We start from the raw sequence: 17971 nt of genomic DNA, 5'->3' as shown, positions 1-17971 counted from the left end.
AAAAATAAGTTATCATTAAATGACACCTCAGCAACAAGGCTATGGCAATTTCAGTGAAATTCCTATTTTGGGCAGAGATCCATGGCCCCAGGCAAGTGCATGCATAGTCATAGAAAAGTCCTGCACATACCAAGGTTCAGGAAATGATTTCTTGCTTTGAAAATAAATATTTGTAAAATGAAATGTGACATTTTAAGACAGAGGAACAAGTCCAACATATGGGGGCAGACTTACCAAATGTGAAATTATAGCTCACCACAGAAAAGTTCCTATGGGATATTTAGAGGCATATTTATCAAATGGTGAACTCTAACTTTAAGACATTGATAAATACACCGATGAAAATGAATACAGAGTGTGGAAATTTTACTGTGGTGAGCTCTAATTTCACGTTTTGATAAATCTGCTCCTTAGTGGTTAAGTAGTCTGCATAAATGTCCCTTTTTTAACTTTTAGAATTTACTAATACTGTAACAGGCAGGCAAATGAGGACTGTGCAAATGTCACCTCCAGTCTGCAGATGGCAGCCTTAGACAATCTGAAAATAGTAAGGCTGATACCATATGACTTTGCAAGGTGCAAGGTTGACAAACTGCAGGAAAGGTTGCACCAACTGCAGGATCCCCTTAGTGTGCTAGTAAGTGTCAGTCAGGGACGGATTTTACTCTCCTTGCACCTTAGGACCCTTAGGTTCCAGTTCCAATAGGCCCTCACTGTAACTAGTGCACATTTAGGGCCCAGTTAGGCAGGCCCGGATTTGTGGAGAGGCCACAAAGGCCCGGGCCTAGGGCGGCATGCCGCCCCGCCGCGCCAAAATTTTAAAATTTGTGTTCCCATACGGAGCAATGGGGACTTCTCCCCACTGCTCCGTATGCAAGTTTGGCCTACAGCCCATGCCTGCTTGCATCCCCTACCCCCCTGCTCCAGCTGTTTGCGCATGCGCGTGCACCCCCTAAACACCCCCCCCCCAATGTTCGCGCTTGTGCACTCCCGCTGGTGGGGGGGGGCATGCGACCGGGGGCGGCCTCGGGGGGCCCGGTTCTGAAATCCGGCCCTGCAGTTAGGGATTTAGGGAATTGTTTTATAAGAACCAGAAGGTTCAGTAGTCAGATCCCTTCTCTGATCAGAGTAGGTAAGAACCCCAGGTTCCAGTGCCCGTTAGAGTCAGTCACCACTGCTTAGTTAGTGGCCCAGTTCTACTCAAGAGGAGAACCAGGACTAAATACTGGACACTGTAATCCCTGGCAACACTGGATAGATTTCCATCACCGGATTATATTTAATAATCTAATGTACTGGATTTTATGGATGTCACACCTTGGATTACAGATAAGAGCGCACCAACATAAAGTGTACACAACAAGCAGGCCTGAACTCTTAGTTATATGTGGTGCACCACAGGGCTTAATAAATTGTATTCCTGTATTGGTTTGTTGATAACTGATGTTATTTGCACTTGTTCTCTTATGGTTTTCATTTACCTGTTCTAGTAAAATAGAGAGTGCTGCATTCACTCTCACCATAAATTCAGCAAGTGTGTTTTCTACTTTGTACCAGACTGTTAAAGGAACCCATACCTTGCCAAGCTACCCAGAAGGTAACAATTTGGTACAAATTGGTGGCAGCATTGGTTACAATATACAGAATTATTTTCTGCATTACTTGTGCAATTTTCTGTTTTCATTCTGCATTGTCTTATAACAAAGAGGGAGAAAATCACCAAGCCAGTGTATTCCTTGACCCCCCAGTGTTAATACCAGAGAACCCATACCTTGCCAGACTACCCAGAAGGTAACATAATTTGGTACAATACTACTTTTACTATGACTTCTGCAGGGATGAATATACAAAGGGCCAGCCTCAGGATATTGGGTCTTGGTGATGTCACACCTACATTAGTTACAAAATAAAATGTTGAGCAGACATTTATCTGACAGTTATGGGAGTTGTCACACACCATGCTAATGGCCAAAGGACCACTACCGTGCAGAATAAGTCAGCAAAAAATAATATATTTACACAGTAAAGAGAAGTGTACCAATTCTTATTCCAAAACTAAAAGTCACAGCCAAGCATACAAACAGGGGCGTTTGGGCCCCTCTTGCCGCCTGAGGCGGCTCCTGGATGCCGCCCCCCCCCCCCGCTCCCCAGCGCTTACCTCTCCAGCGCTTACCTCTCCAGCGCAGGAGCGGGTCCGGGGGCGGTCTGATCGCTAGTGCAGAGAGCGCAATTGCGCTCTCTGCACTAGAAGAGCCGAATTTCCGGTTTAAAAACCGGAAATTCGGCTCTTAAAGTTACCAGGAGCGGCTTTTTGCCGCCCCTTGTAATTGGGGCGCTTCTGCCGCCTGAGGCGAGTTTCTCAACTCGCCTCATGGCAGAAGCGCCCCTGCATACAAACCACATTTATTTAGAACAATAAAACACTCACTTTTATAATGCAAAACATTAAAAACTTCTTTTGTCATCAGTTGGAAATCTGCATTACCCATGGGCAACAAATCTCCCAAAATTGCCTGTCCCTTTACTAATGTAAATAATGAATGGAGGCAAACTTTTCTCAAAAAATTGTCTATACCTCATTGCCCGTTATTGCTGCAAAATGCATTGCACTGAAATGAACACAAAGGAGTTAATTTTAGCATTATATTGGCTCTCATTTAGGCGAACTGCATAATCTATAATATATCTAGCAGATTTTTTTTGACACCTCTGCAAATGACCAGAATAATTAACAGTTATAAAAAATAGTATTTATTAGCAGCTTATGGATGCATTAATGTAATTAAGGTCAAAGGAGTAATATAAGCAATCAATTATATTCACACTGTGTGAAATGCACTTAAATAATTCATATGTGTGTCAAAAAAGATGCAGTGACAGAAGTGTTTGCAGTTCAGTAAACCAGCTCTTGTGGTTTTTTTGACACAACTTATTATTGCCATCTATCGCCCTGTTAATGGTTTGTGAGTGTGCTTCCTCGACCTAACATTTTTCCTATTATGAGCTGAGTAACTTAACCATTTGTTTGTCAGCACATTGTAAAGTACCAACGTATGCTGGAAACAGCCAGTTACAGCAAGTGATATTTGCTAGTGACAATACAATCTGAATGTTTACTTTACTGTAAATGTGCTTGGCCAAGTTGAACAACAAGGGATTCCTGGGACAAAGCATAAGATGCTAGCATGGCGCACAATAGTTCAGTGAGCAAAGTGCAATTGCCATATTTTTTTCCCAAAATGCAGAATGGTTTCCCAAAATTCCAGCATTGTTATGCTTGCCAGGGAAAAATGTGACTGACATCAAAATTAACCGTGTTCACACTTTGACATAAATCAGACACCATTGCATGTAATGTTTTCAATGTCCTATTGGCATTATTTTTGGTGTTTGCCATGTACACCAGATTCTTAAAGGAGAAGGAAAAGTAAAAACTAAGTAAGAAAGGTCTATGTAAATACAGCCATAAGCACTCACAGAAACACTGCACTGAGTTCTCTGTCAAAAAAACAGGATTTCTTGTCTGTTTGTTTTCCTGCACCTCTCTTCTCTCTACCCTCTTCTGCTCCCCCCTCCCTCAAGAATGCAAAGAACTACCTTCCCCCCTTAGGAATGTGTGATCTGAACCATTCAGCAGGAAGCTTCCTCATAGTCTTAAGGTGGCCATACACGGACCGATTTTTTACTTACAAACGACCGATTCCCGAACGATCCGATGCTATCGTTAAGTTATCGTATAGTTGGTGGTGTACGAACGATCGTCGGCCCACTAAACAAGCCGACATTATCGTCCCCAAAATCGATCGGCCAGGTTTAAAAATTTTGGTCGTTTAACGATAAAATCTGCCAGTTGGTGTGAGTGTCAGACATTTGTCTTTCAACGATTGTTCTCTGCGCATGTCACGATTGCCAGCAGCAGAAGTCAACGACATCGATCGTACGTAGATGTACGATCGTAGGTATTTTACGATAATGATGCGACAAAATCTTTCCCGAATTATCGTTGCCTGTGGATGGCATATCGTATGGGAACTCGATCGCCATACGATCGTTTGTCGATATAATCGTTCATCGCACAACGAGCGAAATCGCCTCGTGTATGGCCACCTTAACACACTAAGCATGTACAGGGATCTTTGTCTTGGTGCAGGAGCGTGGCATTATGGGAATTTTCATTACAGAGCTTAGGGGAACTATTGAGGGAAATTAAGGCATGTCTGCAGCTTGAGACTAACTCTTTATTAGCCTTTCCTTCTCCTTTAAGACGCAAGTGTGCTGCACCTATTGACACAACAGGGTAATGAAGGAACCTTGGAGCTACTGTCTTGTCTGGAGAGTGTGGAAGCTCCAGGGTTTTCCTGTGTCAACTGCAGCAACAGTGCTCAAATTGAAGCAGGAGGCAGGAGAAAGAAACCTGCAAATGCAGCTATACAGAAGTGCAAACCACAAGCACCTTTATGAATGGGGCTTTACATGCAAATGACTGCAGCTGTATATGTCTCGTCTATATCTGTTCCACCTCCAGAAGCCAAATCAGCAGCATATTGTTCCCTGTGTGAGGCCAAAACAGTGGGCATTCAAAGTAAAATCTGGCTGAGATTTAGCCAGTTATCTATGACATATTGGTAAAAATGTAATCCTCTTCATTCAACCATATTACTCACCTCTAAATTTTTTTGGAGGGTTATCAAGGTCTCCAGCAGCTGGTTCAACCACACACCGGTCATCCACCAACCTGAAAAAGAAAAGTTAAAATAAATACCTTGTCAAAGACTGTTTGATTACTTCTATGGCCCACTTTGGTCAGCTGCTGATAGAGATATACACATTGCTAAACTTGTCTTAACATAAACATGATTTGTGAATCCCCAGCATTCCCAGTGATATAGCATGAAGACTTGGCAAAGCAATAGTATATTATCCTCTATCGGTGTGAGACAAATATTAACATGGATATTATCACAGTATTTATGGGCATCCAGAGCTGTGTAGTTTTCCCCTAAAGTAGGGCAACATCAATTGCCCTAGGTCCCATAGTGTTTAAGATCACAGAAAGTGCTAATTCTATACCTCTGGCCTAAATGCAAGCAGCAGCTACCAGAGAAATATACAATTATTTCTCTGGTAGCTGCTGCTTGCATTTCTGTGTGTTACGGTGTAATTGTGCATTGTTGCAGTAACAAGGAAGGCATGCCTATGGTTATTGGCCCCTTTGTCAGTTGACTGGCATTTCTGTTTCTTTAATTCTTTTCGGACTTTGTTTTCTCATTGGGGATAGCCACATAAGTGGTTACTTGTTTTTGTAAGATTAGGTTTTATTTTAAACAAAGACATTTACCCACCTATTCTGTGTTACTTTAAAAAAAACCTCTCTCCTGCTGTGAAAAATTCTGCGGTGGGCAGGGCCAGATTTCCAAACTGGCCGCCCCGGGTCGCACTCCCCCCCACCTGGGAGTGCGCATGCGTGCCGCCCCCAGGTTTGTGCCGCCCCCAGGTTTGTGCCACCCTAGGCCCGGGCCTTTGTGGCCTCTCCACAAATCCGGGCCTGGCAGAGGGTCAGGGACCTGTGTTCTCCGCCTGAAATTTACTTAATAAAACTAAATTGATTATATAATTATGTTGTATTATTTAAATAATAATCACGCAGATTATTTAACATTTTTATATTTGAGAATTTGTGACAATGCTAAACTGCTGTAATCTAGTTCAAAATATACTATGAGATCCTGGTCTACCTTTTTGGGTACTCCTACTGTAAGATATCCATCATTTAGTTAATTACTTATGTTAACAACTACATACATAGTGTACTATTTATCTTTGTTTTCAAAGGTAAAGTCTTGCCAACAAAATGCAAAATAAATGTTGTGGGATGTCCCCATTAATATTTAAAATGAGAAATTACCTACAAATTTAAAAAACTGACAAACTGCCACTGACAAAAAAAATTCTGCAAAACAAGACACCTACTTTCAAAAACATGGCTGGGAATATGCTTGGCCATGACACCATAATGCTATTGCCAGACAAATTTTGCTAGTGCCAGCGATAGGCGGGCACAAGAGAACCAAGTTAAGGACAGGGCCAGCGAAATCTTTGCTTCCCCCACTGCTCCCCACCTTGCACAGTTTAAATGACACACAGGCTAGGGGCATTCTGAGGGAAACCCATGTGCCACATATCTCCCACACCTCCTGCATTTAGCTCTGCTGAACTGCACCATATAAAGAGAGATGTGCAGAACTTTGCTCTCTATTCTGTTAGCCCAAAACTTGGTGTCTCAGAGTGCATTGTGCCATTTGCATTGCAGAAAGGGGCATAAAAACACACATTTTTTGTACTTAGCACCTTGCCAAACTAAATCTTGTGAACTTTTTGTGATTTTCTATTGTACTTTAGTGTCCTATAAGAACTGTATGACTTCATTATTATGTTGAGCCCATATCACAGGTTAAAAAATGTAAAAATATTTCAATTTGAACAGAAGGAACAATTAATACCCTGACATGCACTTCCAGTAGGAATTTTTATAATTAGGAAACTAATTGTTTCTGATAAATCTAAACTAACTGAACTGTATAACAGACATATTATGGCCAAATGTGGACATTTGGTCAAATTGTGGTGTGTCACTGCTGTTTCTAAGTTTCACTTGTGCATTTAACCGTCTATTTAAGAGTGGTGATGAAGTTCAGAGAGCATTTTGCCAGAATGCCTTAGGGTGGTGGGCAATTACTGGGCCCATCCCAAAAATTCCTAAAATGACTCCTTTGTGGAAGCACTTGAAAGACCTGATTTTTTAGAAAATTCACCTCAACTTTAAAAGATCACCAGATGGACAGTACAGTATTGCTGAAGATGGTTACAGAATTTTAAGTGAGGTTAAAACTCCTCTTCTGATATGTGACCTTACATTGGGCCCTTGGCCCTAAAATATAAATGAGTCATGAGCTAGACCTCAGGAATCTCACATATAAATATCTTCAGCTACAGAAATGGGTGTCAGTTATATAAAGGCATATCTAGCCAAAGTACTAAGTGAAAATTGCTGTGTTTTTTTATTTGAACGTCCAATACCACAGAAAATAAATATTGGGGTTCACACTGGAAAACTATGAATTAATGTATCACTTGGCTCTTGCTTACGTTAGTAGGTGAAGGCTTTGGTTCTCCTTAACACATGCAATTACTTTAATCTAACCATGTAAGTGTCTGTGTCTTAAAATCTACTTTTCAATAACAATAAGTCTAGGGCATCCTGGGTGTCTGCAGAATATTTTTCAATGGGGAGTTAAAGTCATTAACCAAAGGCAACTTGTTTCCCAAGACTAAGCCTGCATACAAAAACTAGGTCATTTACCTATCCCAGAGGAACAAGAGCACTTTCTCCCCTGGAAATGTTGCTTTCTTTACTGAGGATTAAAATCTAACGCTTTGTTTAGAGGACAGCGCCTGTGTTCCCCTGTGCTGCCACCCACCTATTCTCTTGTGCTGCCTCCTATTATTTATAACCTTTATGTTTATATACTGTTTAAATAGATATCAAACATTGCTAAGTCTACTTACATAAAAAAAAGAAAAAGGGGCACTACATTATTTACATGACAGTGAAAATTATATAAATTAGTGGAAAGTCAATTTTTACTTTTGTTCAATTACAACACCTTTATTCTTTAAATACTTTTTAAATGAATATCACATATCCATTTGTCCATATATGTTATAAAAGAAAAAACTTTACACGTGATTTATTCACTTTTTCACAGAACTGTATACATTAAACTTATTTTGTTACATTTTTTCTTTTTTTATTCAAGCGATATATCCAATGATTTAAAACCAGACATTGCACCTGAAGTTATGAACCATAGGCCACATGCATCTGTAGATCATCAGAATTATTGCTGCTAATTATTGCTGCTACTTTTGACCAATTACAGTTTGCAGAGCTATCCTAGTAACACTCTAATTGCATTAAAACTACAGTACATTTTCCTTTCTATGCCAGTTTCTAATGAGTTTTCTGAGTTTTTACTGCATTTGTTGTACATTTTTGCAGTGTTTGCCATGACAAACATTTTTTCACCAACCACAACTAATTAAAATAGATTAAGAGACAGTTTTATCCTAAAGCATTTTATGAAGTGTGATATTTTGCTCATTTATGAACATGTTTATCTGAACATTTACCCGATGGTCAGGAGTGTGTTTTATTACACTCATCAAAGAAGACTTGTCAAAAGAAGATTTTTATCAGCTTTCAGCATTAAATACCAATCTGCTCTGTGGACTGTTGCAGTTTAGTAGCACTGGGCTCCAACACCCCTCTGAATCATTAAGCCCACTTCAACTTGCATTCGATTGCAGTTATTAAAAGATTTCTGCAATTTTCAGTATAGAGATCAATTTTTACAGCATGGAAAATAAATTGTTAAATAAGACATGCCTCGAAAAAATGTTTTTAAAATATCAGGGCGAAATAAATCTGTAGGAATTCACTGAATCCACTATTTTAGGATCCTGCTGAACCCTGAATCCTTCGTGAAAGATTTGACCGAATACCAAACTGAATCAAAATCCAAATTTGCATAAAGTCACATGATTTTAAGGATTCAGATTTGGTTCGGGTAAAGGCCAGAAAGGCTTGAATCTTGGCCCAATCCCAAACTGAATTCTGTGCATCTGCCCATGACATACAACCACTAGACACACTGACTTTAAACAAGAATAAATGCACAATGTAGTATGGGCCCAGACTTTACATAGTTTTACTTAAATATTTTTCATGGGAGGGGGGAGTTTCTTATCAGTACAGCCTCCATCAGAAATGTATGCCACGGGTGGTGAGTGTAACATCTAACAAAATCCACACTTTGCAACCTTTCCAATTTTGTTACATTTGTAGCTCAGCCCTCCCTCCAATTTGATGATGAACAGCCCAGGAATAAGTCTGGATGAAGCTGCCTCCCCCCCCCCAAAAAAAATCTTTGGAGGAACCTACAACAGCCTTCCATCCACCTGCCAACTTGTGTCCCCCACTGCCTGGCCGCTTGTGTGAAGTAGGTAGGGCCTACCCACGAATGCAGGGTTTACTTCCACTGCTGCTTATTTTTTTTCACCTAATATATATATTTGCTCAATTTTCATCAAGCACGCCATCATTTTGACCTTATTTAAGAGCCAATAAAAAGCTTTCATCATAGAGCCAATGTAAGACATCATTTAAATACCAACTTGTAGCTATGATCAAAACTATAGCACTGGGGATGTACATCAAAGAAAAGTCTTTGTACTATGAGAGTGTTCTTAAATTTCCTTACAATCCTTTCCTCACAATTTACATAACGGTCTTTTTTATGTGAAAGCTCAAAGCTCAAGAAATATGTTCTTTTGTTGAACATAGTGTTTCACTAGCAGTAACTGGTTCTAGACTGATAACATTTGCCAAAAGAGAAGACTTTTCCATATAATATTTCCAATACTATGTATTTTAAGATATTTAAATGAACTAAGCATTACTTTAATCTGTATGTGGTTTCAAATGCAGTATGTACTGTTATTTTAAGAAGGTTTACAAAAACAAGAAACCTATAGATGAAGCTATAGCCTTTTAAGACTACAGTGTATGCAAGTTTGCTAAAGCTAAAGTCACTCCCATTCTTTGTGCTTTCAACTGGTTATAGAGGAAAAGCGGAATATCCCTTTACCCCACCCCCATACATTTCCTCTCATTTATCTGCAGGGCACAGAGACAGAATTTTCATTAACCCCTTCTAAGACTATTCATTGAATCATAAATAAGGCTAAAAGTTTTTCAGTATTTAGCCTTATTACACGCAATGAAGTATGTAGCGTGGTCTTGAAAAGCATTATTATTAATATCTCAAACATCATACAGCATAAGCATTTGAGAGAAAATAAATCCAACTAAAATGACCTAAGGGTTCTTATACATAGATGTATTTTTCTGTGTTCCTTTGCAGTAGCTTTTTATGCATTTAACTGCTATAACTCCATAGTGTCCATACTTGCTGCTCTACATGAATCCCCCAGAACACAAGTGAACCTCTACAAGTTTTATTAACTCATGTGCTTCCTTGTGGTGGACCATATATAAAGCCAGCACAGATAAACCAACGAGACAAAATAAAAAGGCAAAGCGACTATACACCGAAGAAACCATTTAGATTGTAAAAACTTGTGAGCACAGTCTGATCCCACTAAGGTAACATTTTTCTGTAATTCTTGTTTATTAACATTATTTTAAGACCCCTGTTTGTTATAAGCTAATGTAAAATGCTGTATAACTTGCTGTTGCTACACAAATAAATTCTATTGATATACATATTTCAACATATATAGGGGTGGGGCAAGGGGGGCACTTGATCACCCTGGAGTTTTATCCTCAAGCAGGGCAGCATGTTTCTCACATGCCCATAATGGTCTTTAAAATCACAGCAATTGCTAATTCTCTACTTGTGAACACTGAAGATCTCTGTGGTAGTTTTTAACTGCAAAATTGAAATCTATATAATTTGTTTCCTTTTGCCCTATTACCTTAGCACCTAGTAATTGTATGCAGGCTTAGTCTAGGAAAACAGGTTGCTTCTGATTGATAACAGAGGCTCATGATTACGCGCCCTATATTTACAAACTGCTAAGCGCTCTAAACAAATATTGGTGAATTATTTTTTCTGTTTACCCATTGCGTGGCTGTACTAAATGTCTTACACCCACACAAATGTACAGACTTACAACCTTTAGAGAATTCCTGTACTAATTAAAAAACACTCTAATGCATTTTCACAAACAAAACTCTCAACAAACCAAATGATGTTTTAAGGCATATTTATTCCAGTAGTTTTGCTACCACCACTATTATACATGATATCTCAAACATTTTTGCAAGATCAAACATTTAATTGCGATTATTCTTTTTTTTTCTTTTAATGTCACTTAATCTACCTCTCTATAATCTGTGCACATAAAGCAAATACCTTACATCTGGTGTTAAAAAGTATGTCTCTAAACCCATAGATGCGTTTGATCAGATATTTACAACCTACTCAACACTGCCTAAGCTTAACTTCAGCAGCCATATGAAGTTTCTAAACATTACTGTGTATATCCCTGCTTGCTAGTTCTAGGTCCAACTTCTTGCAATGCTGGACAATGACCCCAGTCCTGCACTCAAAATATGTTTAGTGCTATAAAAGCAGCTACTTTTAATTCTCTTACTAACCACAAACATTTGAATCCACTTTTTTGCTATTACTTTCAAACACATTACGACTTTGTAGCAAACAACTCAACTGTCTGTCACCCACAGGCATGCAATTTCCAAACTGAATGCACCCCTTTTACATTTCTCTGTGTTTGTATACTTCTCACTACACATGTATTCTTACGCACAGTATTGTGTGAACCTCATACAAGTAAAATGCTACACTTAACAACATGTGACATAATCACTGGCACTTACCCCAAAGTGCTGATGAAACCACACACTGTGCCCTCTGCATACAGAGAGACAATGTCTCCAATGTGCAGGAAGCTGGACATCTCACTCATTGTGGCAGTATTCTTCTGAAGAGTTCCAGAGACTTTTTATCGTTGTGCCCCAGAAACGGATTGCATTACCCTACAGTCTTTTCTATTGTTTTGTTATTATCTGAATGTGTGTTTCTGGTGTTGTTTGAAGAGTAGCTAAAATATTTTTAACTGTGTAATTTTGCCTCTGTGATAGTGTAGTTCTTTGGTTAGCTCTCTATGTGCTTTGCAAGTCAGCTTCCCGTCTACTCTCTACCTCCCTTGCTTCACCTGTACATAACCAGGAAGTTTCCCTAAATGCAAATACTGTCTTTTACACAGACACACCCCTATAACCATCACAATGCACTAGTTAACTCTCTGCATTCTCTTCACATTCTTTGCAACTATGAATTTACACAAACAAGCATGGACATCTGAATGAAATTTTCCTGGAGGGGGGGGAACACATCAACCAAAAGCAGCCTGTTTTCCTAGGGAGGAAGACTATATAGAATAATTAAATGTTAATATAATGTTATGTTTATGAGATAATTTGTAACAAATACATTTCTTGGTAAAACCTAGCAAGAAGCCCACAGTTTTGTACTGATCAGTTTACTGATCATGTATAGTGTATAAATAGTACTGTTTCTGTACCTCTTTTTTTTTATAAAAATGCAGTCCTTTCTGTCAATTCCTGCAATCCTGAAACACTTTACATTGTTACTGTGTTTCTTTTTTTCAGGGGCTGACTCACAGCCTTGTCACATGATCCTGTGTGTGTAAGATGAGAGGGGGTAAATACTGTATGGCTCTGGTTCAGTGTTGGGGACAAGGGACTGAATCTGCTTTTTTCTGTGTGTGATAGAGACTGATTGTGAGTCTACATGCATGTGTGTTATGTAGACTCAAATGCATGTTCTACCTCTGTTTTGGGCTTACATGGGCCTATGTCAGTACAGCCCCATTAGAAAGAATGGGGTGTATATCTTCCTGCGCTCCTCCGTGGTGGAACCCAGGAGAATGCTACAATAGGTTAGTTGTAGCAGCTGTAACTTAGATGCTAAGTTAGACTGATACATCCTGTGAGGTTCAAGTCAGAAAGTTCAAACAGCAGGCATACCTTCAGTTTTCTCAATAGTCCCTTAAGTCTCACCATATTTTAATAGTTCAGATGATCAGAAGCCAAACAGGAAGAAAAAACGCTGAGCTGGTTAGAGGAGATTCCCATAATGCAACGCTCCTGCACAGATACTGCGACCAGGACTGTACGCACAAGCAGGAGCCCTCCCCCTAGCGTCTGGTTGCTATGTCGATCGTCGCGGATGCAACGGCAGCTGGGGCCATTACAAGAGGACGCAGCCGGCAGACAGGTGCTGGGGGGAGGGTGAGTACTGACAAGAGGACGCAGTCGGCAGGCAGGTGCTGAGGGGGGGGGGGTGAGGCAATCGGGGAGCGCAGCGGGAGGGTGTTGGTGACAGTGACAAGAGGACGCAGCTGGCAGGCAGGTGCTGGGGGGGAGAGGCAAGCAGGGAGGGGAGGGGATCGGCGGGAGGGGATGACGAGTTGAGCTGGACGAGTTGGTTTGTGAGCTGGGGGGGAAGACACAGAAGGACGCAGGGGGGAGCGGGGGGACGCATGTGCAGTAGAGACAGTGAGGGAAAGGGAGTGGGCATCCTTTGTTAAAGATGGCGGTGCTGTTCACTGAAACAAGTATGTAAAATGTAGCAGGTGTACCTCTATAAGTCTTTCATTAGGCAAGCCAGAAATATAGCGTTTTTACATAGCAATAGTAGTGTGCTTAATAGATTTTGATTTCCTTGTTCTTTAAGGAGTGTCCTTCTTCCATGTGTCCAGCACTGACCTGATCATAGATCTGTGGTTGGCCATCTGATCACTAATGTGGTAATGGTTTTGCTGACATAATAGAGACCACAGGGGCACTTGATGAAAAATATGATACATTTACAGGTGCAGGTCAGTCTACCGGTGTGGGGATGATTGAAGATCCAGTGATGAGATTGCCGCAGGTTGTGCAGGAGGGACATTTTGTAGCAGCCAGGTTTGGCTTCACTGAGCCAAGTGGAGGGCCTTTCAGTATGGTAGCAATGAGACGGATTACTTGCACTGGTTTATGTAACTTTGAGAAAGGCTGGTGCCACAGCCAAAATGTCAGTTTCTTCCGTTTGAATAAACACTTTATATCTTCATAAGTCCTGTGAGAGTAGCTTCTACCCACACGTTGTTTGAAGACTGCACCCGGCTAAACTACTCATTATTGACGAGAGTGCCAGCAAACTCTTGTGATACATACACATACATATATATTCCTAATTACATGCTTACAATTATCTTTCAAATTATTATGTAACCAGAGCTTTTCTGTCACTGCCCCAGCACCCCCTTGATATTTACTATGCTGAAGGTTCATCATTCTTGAGAATGAATGCAGCAGTGTACTAAATGGCACTACCCAAATCCTCAGAGGGGTGGGTACAGTGTATGTATTAGGCTTACTGAAATATATTTGTGTATTTAGGCATAGCTTGTCCATGGTGGACCTTACCTGCCTTACCCCAGAGCCTCTTTTTTTACACTATAACTATCTGTAGAATTTGTTTTCCTGGCGCGTAAAATAACAGTAGCAAGTTTTCATCTGAACTATTTTGTGTATGCAGTGCAAACACTGTAATTGCTGGTGCCAAAAGTACAGGACAATTATTTGAGTTCCAATATGGCTATTGGCTATTACTGTGTTATGCATAGTGTCTATTACATATGCATAGTAAAACACATTTTATGATATTGCTATTAGTGTATTATGCACAAACACTTTTGTATTATTTACACAACTGAACCTCCAGATAAAAAGGTTATTTGAGAGCTATGATGGGTTTTGCCAAAAGATTAATTTCCTACAAATCATCTCTCAGACCTGATATTACCTTAGCACCTAGTTATTGTATGCAGGTCCAGTTAAAACAAACAGTTAAAACAAACAAAGGGTTATTCTTCCCCTTTACAGAGTGTTATTAAGGCCCCATCTTGAATATGCAATTTAGTTTTGGTCTCCTGTGCTCAAACGGGACATTATTGAAAAAGAGAGGGTCCAGGAATGGGCAACTAAGATGGTAAAGGTTATGGAATGTCTCAGTTATGAAGAAAGACTGGCAAAGTTAGGGTTGTTTACAATGGAGAAGAGGCACTTATGGGGTGATATCATAACTATGTATAAATATATAAGTGGATCATATAATAATCTCCCTACTGCTTTATTTACCAGTAGGTCTAACTTCCAACTGACACCCACTCCATTTAGAAGAAAGGTTCCGTTTAAATATTCTGAAAGAATTTTTTACTGTGAGAGCTGTGAAGTTGTAGAATTCCATCCCAGAACCAGTCGTACTGGCTGATAAATTAGATAGCTTCAAAAAGGGGTTGGATGGCTTTTTAGCAAGTGAGGAAATACAAGGTTATGGGACATAGCTCTTAGTACAAGTTGATCCAGGGACTAGTCCAATTGCCATCTTCGAGTCAGGAAGGAATTTTATCCCCCTCTGTGGCAAATTACAGAGGCTTCAGATGGGGTTTTTTGCCTTCTTCTGGATGGATCAACTAGCAGTTAGGCAGGTTATATATAGGCATTAAAGGAGAATGCAAGTCAAAATTTAAAAAGCATACTGCCCAATAGTCCTCCTATTGTTTAGTAAAAACGCCACTTTTTTGGCTCACATAATCAAATATTTACTCAGTCACACTGACTTCACATTTTCTAGAACAGGCAGCCATCTCTAAAAAGGTATTCTCCCTTCCTTTCCCTTCTTGCTTCATACTGCACATGTGTTTCATTCACTCGCCCCCCCTCCCCTCTGCCAGATCCACTTCTGATTGGCTGGTGGGCATGTGTAGCTCAGAACAGGAGACAGGATCAAGTTACACACATGCTCAGAGAATAAGAAGGCTGCCGCTGGCAGCCTACAGGAAGGATAGAGAGATTTCGGTGATGTCACTGTAGTCTTCACACTGCTGTAGGCTGTCAGCACCATATCTCAGAGAAGCAAGCAGGGATCTGGGAATTTAGATATGCAGTAAGTACTTGAAAAAAATGCCTTTAGACTTACTTTTAATTTTATATTAACCTTTCATTGTCCTTTAACGTTGAACTCGATGGATGGATGTCTTTTTTTAACCTAACTTACTATGGTACGGTTACTATTTTACATAACACTCACATGCAGCACTAATATCACTAGCATCATGGCTGATCTCTACCACCCTTCCCATCAAATGTTTGCTCCTCTTCCATCTGAAATACAGCTCTGAAGCATCAGGAGATAGTCTGCAAGATTGTGCAATAGTTTCTTTCCCCAAGCAGTCTGGCTCCTGAACACCATGCTGCCTTCCTCCACACTAGACTCTTCACACCTTTTCTGGACTACATAACAGAACACTGTACATAATACTTTTTGTTTTATTTAATATAGCTACAAGTGTGTATGTTTACACTTTCTATTTCTCTTTCAATATTTATTGAACATTGCCACATTTTTGCACCAACTGCATACTGCACATTTATTGCATTGCACAAAAAGGAAAAAAAACACAGTTTTACAATGCTGCTTACCACTTTTCAATATTTGTAATTTTGCACTATTCTTGTATTGTACTGTTTATTTATTTAGCGGTCACCATTGCATTCGCACAATTTTCCACTGTGTATACCATTTCACATTATACTGTATATTATATTATATATTCATTATACTGTATATTCTTTATTTTATTTTTTTATATCTTGTGTATTGCACCTTTTGATCCAGGAGGAACATATTTCGTCCCACTGTGCACTGGTAAGTATATTGTTGGGATGACAAAACTCTACTTGACTTGACTTTACTTGATGCAACATGCATTGTGTAGCCTCTAACTTACTAGAAAAAGGTTTTACTTGTCTGGTATTGTTGCTCTGGCATTTGTTGCTACACTCATTTTCATGGTGAGGAAGGTTGGTCCCCCAGCCCACTTGAACTCCACCATAACAAGCTACAACTTTGGCTTATATGGCATATGGTGTGTATTCTCCATCTGTGTTTTTGCTGGTGAAACTCCTGATCGTTGCCATTGAGCCTGTCATTTTTTTCACTGGAATCCACTGTTACTGGCAGATCAAAAATTTTTTAAATGCTGAAAAACTCCTGTGTGCCATGGTGGGGGGAGGTTTCCTTTCCAGGACAATATATTAAACCCTGGTCTCCCCAAGTTATTGAAAGTTCTGTTCAGTGTGTTAAGTCAGGGTGAAAACCCCTTCTTCCTTCCTACAGCAAAGGTCCACATGAGAGAAAGAGCCCTGTGTAACATATGCTCTGCTGAAAGTTACAGGGAGCTGTAACTTTCCAGGTCAGTTTGGGAAAACTCGACTCAGACGGCAGCGCCCAGCAAGGGTATTGCAACTAGTAGTAAAATGAATACAACATAATTTCATTTGTAAATAATCAAAAAAAAAACAAAGCAAGAAGAGGTGGGACCCTTATTATCAGAGGGAGGTCAGTTGGTTGATGAAAGCGAGGAGAAGGCCGAAATTCTGAACTGTTATTTTTCATCTTTCTACACAACTGAGGAACCAGCTAATTAAGGATTCCTTTTTATTAGACCCAGTTCTAGTACAATAACTACTAATGCATGGGTCACTCAGGAGGTAATTCAAAAAAAGACTTGAACATGTTAAGGTGAACAAAGGTCCCAGAACCAGATGGTATTCATCCCAGGGTACTTAACGAGCTTAGCTCTGTGATAGCCAAACCCCTTTACTTAAAGGAAAAGCAACACTAAAAAATCTATTCTACCCTGCACCAATAATTGCCCTATCCTGCAAACCACTTAGTATTTTGAATGCTTTATTACAAAATACTTGTTAAAACTTGGCTTCCGGTCATTTGAAATAAGGCGATACGACGAAGGAGCAGCATCCACTATGCAGCAATCGAGTGATCGAGCCTAGCCTGACTCCTTCCTATACAGAAGGAAGGCTAGGCTCGATCAATGGATTGCTGCATAGTGGATGCTGCTACTTCGCCGTATCGCCTTATTTCAAATGACCGGAAACCAAGTTTTAGCAGGTATTTAAATGAATTTAATTGCTTTTTACAAGGAGGTGAGCAGAAACCTTAGTAGCAGCTACTTGTCACTGCTACTAAATTCCAGAAATAACCCTGCCATAGAAAATACTGAGCATCCCCTCTGCTAAAACACACAGAGAATTATCAGTAAATGATCTGCATCATCTATTTTTGAAGCTGTGACAAATAGCTGCTACTAATAGCTCCATGTGTCTTTACCCTTACTGCAGAAAATAAAGTACTGTCTTGCATATAAAAGGGGGCATAAAAAACATAATTTTGCCTCTGTCTGTGGCCTCACCTTGAGCATGCAGTGCAATATT

The 17971-nt window shown here is 40.0% G+C and overlaps 1 protein-coding gene across 1 annotated transcript in view; it reads right to left on the bottom strand.

The window, feature by feature from the left end:
- Positions 1-11848, bottom strand: part of itpr3 (inositol 1,4,5-trisphosphate receptor, type 3) — a 350279-nt gene extending 338431 nt beyond the window's left edge. Inside the window, exons 1-2 of the mRNA XM_018091571.2 lie at positions 11483-11848; positions 4665-4735 (exon numbers count right to left, since the gene is read on the bottom strand). Coding sequence (XP_017947060.1) covers positions 4665-4735; positions 11483-11571 — 160 coding nt within the window. The 5' untranslated portion in view covers positions 11572-11848. The remainder of the gene's footprint in view (positions 1-4664; positions 4736-11482) is intronic.
- Positions 11849-17971: the final 6123 nt, after the last annotated feature.

Source organism: Xenopus tropicalis, chromosome 2, assembly GCF_000004195.4.
Source record: "Xenopus tropicalis strain Nigerian chromosome 2, UCB_Xtro_10.0, whole genome shotgun sequence".
Taxonomy (NCBI): Eukaryota; Metazoa; Chordata; class Amphibia; order Anura; family Pipidae; genus Xenopus; species Xenopus tropicalis.
The sequence above is the reverse complement of the archived record's forward strand: the minus strand, read 5'-3'. Positions and strand labels throughout refer to the sequence as shown.